The 9,444-nt window shown below is 42.0% G+C and overlaps 1 protein-coding gene across 1 annotated transcript; it reads left to right on the forward strand.

Annotated features, from left to right (window-relative positions):
- The first annotated feature begins 213 nt into the window (after positions 1–213).
- NDUFC2 (NADH dehydrogenase (ubiquinone) 1, subcomplex unknown, 2, 14.5kDa) lies at positions 214–7,239 on the forward strand. Its single transcript, XM_006864989.1, has 3 exons — positions 214–382; positions 2,893–3,036; positions 7,190–7,239. The coding sequence occupies exons 1-3, from the start codon at positions 214–216 to the stop codon at positions 7,237–7,239; spliced, it is 363 nt and encodes a 120-aa protein (XP_006865051.1).
- Positions 7,240–9,444: the final 2,205 nt, after the last annotated feature.

Raw genomic sequence — 9,444 nt, forward strand, 5'->3', positions numbered from 1 at the left:
ACAGCTAGGCCTTTTAGGAGCGCGGAACCTCGCATGCGGAGTTCCGGCGGTAGAGCGCTGGGGAAGCGTTTGGGCACTGCACCGCTCTGCGCCATGTCCTTCAACTCGGTTATCGGAGGAGAAAACTTGTGGCTTAGGCCCCGGTGGTGATCGTGGTGGTTTTCCTTGTAGGCGGCGGTCTGAGGCTAGGCCTCAGGGGGAAACGGCATCACCATGATGAGCGGAAGGCCGGGCCGAGTGCCCTTACAGTTTCTGCCGGACGAGGCCCGGAGCCTGCCGCCGCCCAAGCTGACCGACCCGCGGCTTGTCTACTCCGGTTTCTTGGGCTACTGCGCCGGCCTGATTGATAACGCGATCCGGCGGAGGCCGGTGATGTCGGCCGGTGAGGGCTGCGCGGGCGGGGTCCGCGGGAATAGGGGGCTTCGCAGGGCTAAGTGCTGGCTCCGCCTCCGTTTCCGGGGTCTTTTAGCTTAACTGGCTCCTCCTCACCTCCATGGAGTGTTTGCGCCTGTTAGCTCTAAACTGTCCGGCAGGGCTTTATTGTCCTTCGGCACTGGGGTGTAGGGAAGCTAAGACATACACACGACCACACAGTCTGAGGCCCAGGGGCTGTGGTGTGTGCAAAGCTGAGTATCTACTCCTTACCATGCACTGCCAACTCTCCGTGCATTATAACGTTGAATTCTCAAATGCCTATGACAAATGAAGAAACTGAGCTTTAGCAGTTGAAAGCAACTTGCTCAAGGTCATATGGCTTGTAATTAGCAGTATCTGTTTTAGACTCAGTGTGTGGTGGAAAACCAATACTTCTCACTGAGGCTAGGAGTAACCCAGATTTTGTAAAATGGGGATTCTGACCTGGGCAGGGACCTACTATTCGAAGTTGCTCACAAGCTCCCAGGTGCTGCTCAGTCTGGGGATGGCACTTTGAGTTGGGGAAACTCTTTAACTACTAAGGTGTATGCCCTAGTATGTCAGTGGCCTACGGCCAGTAGCTAACACAAAAGCTGTGAAAGGCTTTCCAAAAAGGAGAGACCGGGAAGGAGTGTTTGAATTAAGCTTTGATATATCAAGCAGATATTGGGAACTTTCAGTGAGAACAAATGAAGAAAGCAAAACCGATATTCTTTGCTCTCGAGAGGATTCCAACTCAGAGCGATCCTGTAGAACAGACTAGAACTGCCGGCAGGATTTCTAAGACTAAGTCTTTATGGAAGCAGACTGCTTCATCTTTGTTTCATGGGGAGGCTGGTGAATTCAAACCAACAATTTTTTGGTTAGCAACCCAGCACTTAAGCACTGTGCCACCAGAATTTTTTGGAGCTCTGGTAGCGTAGTGGTTACGAATTAGGCTAGGAACCTCAAGGTCAGCAGTTCGAAACTACCAGCTGTTCTGCGGGAGAAAGATGAGGCTTTCTGCTCCTGTAAAGATTTACACCCTCGGAAACCGTGTACAGGGTCACTGAGTTGGAACAGACTCCACGGCACATAACAACAAAAAGGGATTAGTTTGTAAAAAGGGGGCAAAACAGCTTTTGAAAGCTGGGGAAATCCAGTGATCAGACTTTTGTTTTAAATGGTCAACTTTATCAGAATTGTAAAGTGTGGGTTGTAGCCAAGGAGCCTAGTGGGAGAAGGTCCCTGGGTGGAGCAAATGGCACCAGCATAAAGAATGACAGTTCAGACCCACTGTCAGCACTCCAGAAAGCCCTATGGAGCGATTTTACATGAGGTCATCATGATTTGGAATCGATTTGAAGGCAACAGGTACAGGTAGCTCAGTTAGAAGAAAACTAATGTGATGGTTAAGGCAGCCAGGAATCACTCCACCAGTGTCTGTTTAGCCTTCTTCCAGCTGCATGTCATGCCTGGAGGTTGACTCCAGTCTACCAGATCCCAGCATTTCCAGTACTCAGATAGATATTACTGAAATCCCATCTCACTGGAATGTGACTCCTCACCACTGAAAGGAATGAACTTTGTGCATTTCTGTCTCATGAGGTTTTCTCTCTTTTGGTCGCTTTTCCTCAAGCCTATCTGGAAGTAATGAAAAGACGTCTACTTGGGAACTAATGCCCTTGCTGCCTATTACAGTGGCAGGAAACCTCATTTTCCCCATGGAAGGACTGACCTTTTGGTTAGCAGCCCAGCTCATAATCCACTGTGCTACCATGCTTCTATGTTGTTGTTAAGTGCCAGAGAGTACTTTCCGGCTTATAGCAACCCTGTATAGGGTTTCCAAGGAGTAGCTCGTGGATTCAAACCAAGTACGCTACCAGAGCTTCTTGCACCATACAAATAAATAGGTAGGCGTTATCCCTATTTTATAGATCTCACACTAGTAGGTAATTTCCCAGAATCAAAAGCTAGAAAGGCAGAGCTGGTGTCAAACTCTAAAGCATGTGCTGTTAATCACTGTAATCATTTCCCAGAACCATAAAAAACTGAAATAATATGAGTTTGGTATGAGATTAAGTGGTACTCCTTATTTTTTAACCAACCTTTACTTGTCTGTAACAATGTAACAGTGCTTGGCACAGAGAAAGATCTTAGTAAATGTTAACCAAATATATGATAAAATGTTTGCATAACAAAAGCTAAGGAAATAGGACTGTCTAGCACTTTCTCTGTATCAGGCACTTTACCTGTAGATAAATTCTCACAGCAAATATGTAAAAATTAATTAGTCTCATTTTACAGATGGGGAAACTTTACCAAGTACATTGCCCAAGATGACACAGCTAGAAACAGTGCAGCAAGGACATTAGTTCCTAAATAGAGGTCTTTTCATTACTTCCAGATAATAGATTATACATCTGAATGTAAAAATGTGATTGTTAGTACACATTAAATGATCCTTATTGTCTTTGGGATTTGTCATTTGAATTACAGGTGTGCATCGCCAGCTTCTGTATGTCACTTCCTTTTTTTTTGTTGGATATTACCTTGTAAAACGTCAGGACTATGTATGTGCTGTGAGGGACCATGATATGTTTGCATACATGAAATCACATCCGGAGGATTTTCCTAAAAAAGGTATTTCAAATTAATTATAAAAAAACATTCTTTCTCAGTGTGAGTCTCTCTGGTTAATCGTACACACCTATGGCTTCAGGTGCCTTCTACATTCTGATAACAAACACATCTTAGTTTATAGAATTTTCTTTTCCACCAGTCTCTGTCCCTGATCTTTCTTAGGATTTTGAGTTATGTTGTTCTACATTTTTCTCTCATTCTGCCCAGTACCTTCTAATGTAATCCCTTTCGGTAGCTGGTCACTGTCTCGTTCTTCTGGTTTCCCATGGTTCATTAGTTCTATGGACTAATTCTTTCCATGCACCGTCATTTTTCTTTCCTCCAAATAGGGAGAGAACTTAGATAGCTATTCACAGGCTTTTAAGACCAGTTGCTACTCAACAATTTAGGATTTAAAACATTGTCTTTGTGGACTATGTTATGCCAGTTGACCTTGGTGTACCTTGAGCCCATGGTCCTGAGTCCCTCAGCCCTGTAACTCATTTCCTCAAGGTGCTTCGTTGTGTTGAAGATTTCATAACTTTGCTTCCTGCAAATCATGGATATATTTGCAGCAAAGATAAATACACCTGTACAGATACCCTCTGTCAAAGCTATAGATATTCATGGCTATACTTCAGGCTCTTTTCCACACCTGTTCAGACTGTGTATCTATCCATGCTTTACCCAGAGATCACTGTTACTGTAGGATTGTGTATCTAACAGCATTTACCTCTGTGACCTTTAACTCTTTCCATCCTCCCATTGTTTTCCCTGCCTCCATCATTTTTGGTTGATTGCGTGTTGCCTTCCCCTCACCCAATTTACCATATGTCTACCATCTAGTTAGTAATTTACTTCCCACCCCTGGTAACTATCAAAGGCTTTCTTGTGAAAAGCTTTTCTTGACTCTTTACAATAGGCGATTCATGCAATACTTGTCCTTTTGCTACTAATTTCACTTAGCATAATGTCATCCAGGTTCACCCGTGTTGTGAGATGTTTCACAGACTTGTTATTCTTCAGTATTGTGGTAGTATTCTATTGTGTGTATGTATCATACTGTGTTTACCCATTCTTCCATTGTTGGGCATTTCAGTTGTTTCCGTTTTTTTACTATTGTAAATAGTGCTGCAATAAACATGGTGTGCATATATCAATTTTTGTCACTTCTCAAGAATATGTATCAAGTAGAAGGATTGCTAGGTCACGTGATACTTCGATTTCCAACTTTTTAAGAAAGTATTATACTGTTAAGGAGCTCTGGTAGCATAGTGGTTACAAGTCGGGTTGCCAACCTCAAGGTCAGCAGTTCGAAACTACCAGCAGCTCCGTGGGAGAAAGATGAGGCGTTCTACTCCCATAAAGATTTACAGCCTCAGAAACCCTCTGCAGGGTCACTGTGAGTCGGAACCAACTCTACGGTACTTAACAACAACAACCAAAATGTTGTACACAGTGATTGCATGATTTGACAGAGTTCCATCAGCAGTGTATGAAGGTTCCAGTCTCTCCACCCTTGCCAGCATTTTTTTTTTTTTTTTTTAATTTGCTATTAATGCAGGGTTAGAGACCAGAATTTTCTTGAATTCATCTTTCCAATTTCTGGCTGAGTACCTCCATGTCCTTCATTTACAGCAAACAAAATACATGTCCCCTTCTGCCTTCCCAAACCTCCTGCTCCTCTGTGTCCTGCCTCAGTGAATGGCACCTACCATCTACCTGTGCTTGCAAGCCAGAGGCCTGAGAATCATCTTCAGGTCTTCCTTGCTAACTTTCCAGTGCTAATCGAGTCTTATCAATTCTGCTTCTTCAGTATGTCTGAATTTTGAACTCTTTTCTTTCCTAATGCCATTACCCTAGCTCAAGCCCTGATGACTTCTCCCTTTTTTTTTTTTCCCCATTTCCATTTTTCCACGAGCTTTTTAAAGTTTTCATTATGAATTGAGTGATACTTTACATGGGAGAACATGGGTTTTACACTCATCGTTTCATTGCAATGTTTACAATTTCCTTTATGCATCATCATTCAACAGTATTTGCTTCCATTCCCTCTTTTTGTTTTTTTTCGGAGTAGGCAGTATACACAAAAACACTCAGGAATATATAATCATTTAAACAACCAAAAGGACACATTCTGTAAGCCTGTCTCCTGGCCACCAGCACTTAGTCTTTTCTCTTTCCATGAGTCTAGAGCCCTCAGCTGCTTCTCTCTTTATGCCCTCATTTCTGCCTCTATCTAGTATTGCTGCTTCTCTGGATAGGGTCGTACATTCCGCTCATGCTCTTCTCCCTGGATGGTCCTAGGGTCCTCTTTCTGACTGTAAGATTAGCTACTCCTCCCTCTTGGTTACAAAACATGTACCTTTACGGTTGTGACAGTCGCAATTAGTCATGATAACAATTACTCATTATGAATCATAACAATCTTATCCCTATTCCTTTTCACCAGACCCTTCTAGACAAGATGACAGCTATTCAGTGGGGACTCTTTTCTTTCCCTCTCATACTCTTAAACTAAGCTCCCTCTTGAAACATGTAAGCCAGTCACTTCATGCCTTTATCGCCCCCTCATTTTAGGTAGCCAATGTATAAGTTGCCTATCCCTATAAACCCTGTATACAGCAGAGATAGGATTGATACTTGATATGAAGACTCCTTCTCTCTCAGTTGGTATTTGAGCTACAATGTCTACAACGTCCTTAATATAGGTCAAGTTTGCCCATATGATCTCTTGCTTGGATTGTTGCCCTTGCTTCCAGCCTGTCTTGAGGTCTTCTGCTTATAACAGATATGATCACATCCCTTTGCTTAAAAATGAGAATAAAAAAGCAAACCAAACCAAACATTGCCTCTATGATAAAAATCCATACTTTTTAGGATGGCTTATTTCCCCCTGCTAGTCTGGGTCCCTCACTGGACTGTAGTTTCATCTTTGTTTCCCCAGCCCCTTAGCACAGAGCCTACACATAGTTGTTGTTGTTAAGTGCCATTGCGTCTGTTCTGACCCATAACAATCTTGTATAGGGTTTCTAAGGAGCAGCTGGTGAACTTGAACTGCTGACCTTGTGATTTAAAGCAACTTTATAGTCCAGTGCATTAACCCACAGCACTGCCCCAGGACTCCTACACACAGTAGGCACACTGAGTAAGAACTGACCTGACCTACGCAGAGTCCTGCGTGACTGGACTCCTCAGCACACTCTACTTATCTCTGTTCATCTGTGAATGCAATTGTATTATAATTGTTTTCTTTGTATTTTGTATGTGTCCAGCAATAGTACACATAGCTCTTTATATGCTGGGAGCTTAACGTCATAGGATATTCATTTTCTTGCTCTTTAAGGCTTTCACAGTATTTGCCGCAGGAATTCTTAATGGTTGATAAAATGAATGAGGATAGGAAACTTTTGAACTTGTAAGTAGATTTTCTGTTCATGTAAATGTGTAAAATAAAACATTTAAATGTCATTTGGCCCTATCAAATTCAAAAATTGTGTTGCTCTACTTAGTAACCTCATGGCCTTCAATCACATATGCGGCATTTATGGTTGAACCAAAAAGGGACCGCTCTTTTGCCAGTGAAGAATTTAAAGACTAGTACAAAGCCATAAGTAATGGATGTACTAGGGAATAGGGAATCCTCAGAACTGCTGGGTGTTAGAGCTGGAAGGGATCTTGGAAATATGGATTCTTAAGATGAGATACAGTGACTAATCCATTCTTCAGTCCTAGACCTTCTGGCTGTTTGCCTAGAGGATTTCCACTAGGTCCATCTGTGTGTAGGAGTGAGCTTTACCATGCAGGCTCTTTTCCCTGTGAGCAGCAGATTACCGGTAAGTGTGGGAAGAGCCACATGTACTAGCAGCAAGGACACAGGGAGCTTGACTGCGTGTGTTCCTGACTCTCCTCACATCTTCCTCACCCTGTTCATTCTTGTCAGCACCTCTTTAGTCAGGATACTTCGGGCAGCACCTTGCCCCTCCTGGCAACCATCTGGATGCCACCACAGATTCCTCCAAAGTTACCCTTTATTTTGTGAAATTAAGCCATGGTTGATGTCCAGGAGGTAGGGAAATCCATAGGAATATTGAGTTTTGATTTTCCTTTAGATAGTATGATGTTTAAAACATAATTTAAGTACATTTTACTATTGTGATCTTTCCTCTTATAGATAAGAAAATTTATGCTGAAATTCTTGAAAAATTCTATCCAGTGCGTTGAATTCTTGAAAAATTCTACCCAGTGTGTGGAAGTCTCCAGAGCACGCCAGTTTTGCTGAAGCCTATTATTTCTGGAATAATATGGAACATGTTTGCATAGCATCTGAAGTTTGGTAATCTACATGTTAATACCTTGTAATTAAAATGGTCATCATGCGTATTCTGATTTCTGTGTGTCATAAGAAAGATTTTTCATTAGGGAAAGATCTGTTGCCATTCACCCCGTTTTTTGTTTGTTTTTAAAGTTTTTATTGTGAACTGAGTGATAGTTTACATAGGGGAACATTAGTTATACATTTATCATTTCATTGCAATGATTACCATCTCCTCTGTGCATCATCATTCAACAGTATTTGTTTCTATTCTCTTTTTTTGTGGGGGAGAGGGGTGGCAGATGTACACAGAAACACTCAAGAATATATAATCATTTAAACACCCAAAGGACACATTTTGCAAGCCTGCTTCCTGACCACCAGCACCTGGCTGCCAGCACACAACACAGTCTTTCTCTTTCCCTAAGTCTAGAGTCCTCAGCTGTTCTCTCTCCATGCCCTCATCTCTGTCTCCATCTCTGATTTCATTTCTTCTCTGGATAGGGTCCCACATTCCACTCCTGTTCTCCCTTAATGGTCCTAGGGTTCTCTGTTCCTAGACTAAGATTAACTACTCCCTTCTTTTTGTTACAGTACTTTTACCTTTACAGTTGTGACAGTCACAATTAGTCATAACCATTACTCACTATTGAATCATTAGAATCTTATCCCCATCTCCTTTCACTAGACCCATCTAGACAAGATGAAAAGTATTCAGTGGGGATTCTACCTTCTGCTGCACACTCTGAAACTAAACCGCCACTTGAAAACTTGTAAGCCAGTCACTTCATGCCTTTATAGCTCCTCTTCCCCCATTTTAGGTAGCCAATGGCTAAGTTGCCCATGCCTGTCTATCTTATATACAGAGGGGATAGGATTGATCCTTGACATGGAGACTCCTTCCTTCTAAATTGGTATTTTGAGCTACTACATCCATAAGTATAGGTTAAGTTCATCAAATTGTAACAATTTACACTTGTTTCCTTTATCTAAAAAAAGAAGGTGGTGTTTTTTTGTTTTGTTTTGTTGTTTTAATCTTCCCTTAGTTGAGTTCTGATCATCAAGAAATGGAAGCTAGGTCGAATGGGTTTGAGCTACAAATTTGGGTGTTCTTGTGCATCTCCCTTCACTTTACATCAGGTGGGCGCTTAGCTCTCAGCTCCAGCCCTCCATGGCTATGTTCTTGTCCATGGTCTCAGGAGTCCCCCATTCACCCAGTTTTAAGAGATATCCAATAAATTTAAAAATGGAGTTTGGTTCTAACTTAGAGGGCAGCCAGCTACAGCCCACAAGTCAAATCAAGTCTGGGAAAAGAGTTGTATTGAACAGAGCCATGGTCATCTGTCTACTTGTTTTTATTGCTGTTTCATGGTACAACAGCAGAGTTGAGTAGATGTGACAGAGACTTGATGGCCTGCAAAACTTAATATTTGTCCCTTTATGGGAAAAGTTTGCTTGCTCTTGTTCTAGTCTGTGAGTATGAGTACGGAGCAAGCCAGATTACAAAGGGCTTTTTGTTCCGTCTAGAATAATCATGATTTATTCCTAGAGGGATTGCAAAGTCATTAAAGAGTTTTAAATGGGGATGATGTAAATTTGTATTTCTGAGCTCTCTGCAGCAGTATAGGAATGGTTTGGAAGGAGTAGACTCAAGGCAGGGAGGACAGTTAGGAGTCTAATACTGCAAAGGGGTTTACAAAAATAAATTAAACCAACCATTCCTCCTACAACACGTTGCTTCTCTATTGGGTTTAATAATCCATTGCAATGACCATACAACTCAGGCATCATACTCACAGATAAAGAACATGCTTCACTCCTGGCTCTTTCATGGTAGTGAGATTCTCCCTTATTCTGAATTGGCTCATTTTTCAGTCATGCTAGAGTGTCAAGTTTTTACAATTACTCTGCTACCATCCACAGCTGAATCATATCATCCTATCAGTATCTTCTCCCACCTTCTCTTACACAGACACAGCAGGGCAAAAACGATGTTTTGTAGGAGTTACAGACTATGGCTAGAAGAGACATTAAATAATTCAATATACCACAGGATCTTAGCTGGATAATCCTGAGTAAAGTAGACTCGGTAGCTAAAATCTACAGTGTCGTTT

This window comes from Chrysochloris asiatica, unplaced genomic scaffold, assembly GCF_000296735.1.
Source record: "Chrysochloris asiatica unplaced genomic scaffold, ChrAsi1.0 scaffold00074, whole genome shotgun sequence".
Lineage (NCBI taxonomy): Eukaryota > Metazoa > Chordata > Mammalia > Afrosoricida > Chrysochloridae > Chrysochloris > Chrysochloris asiatica.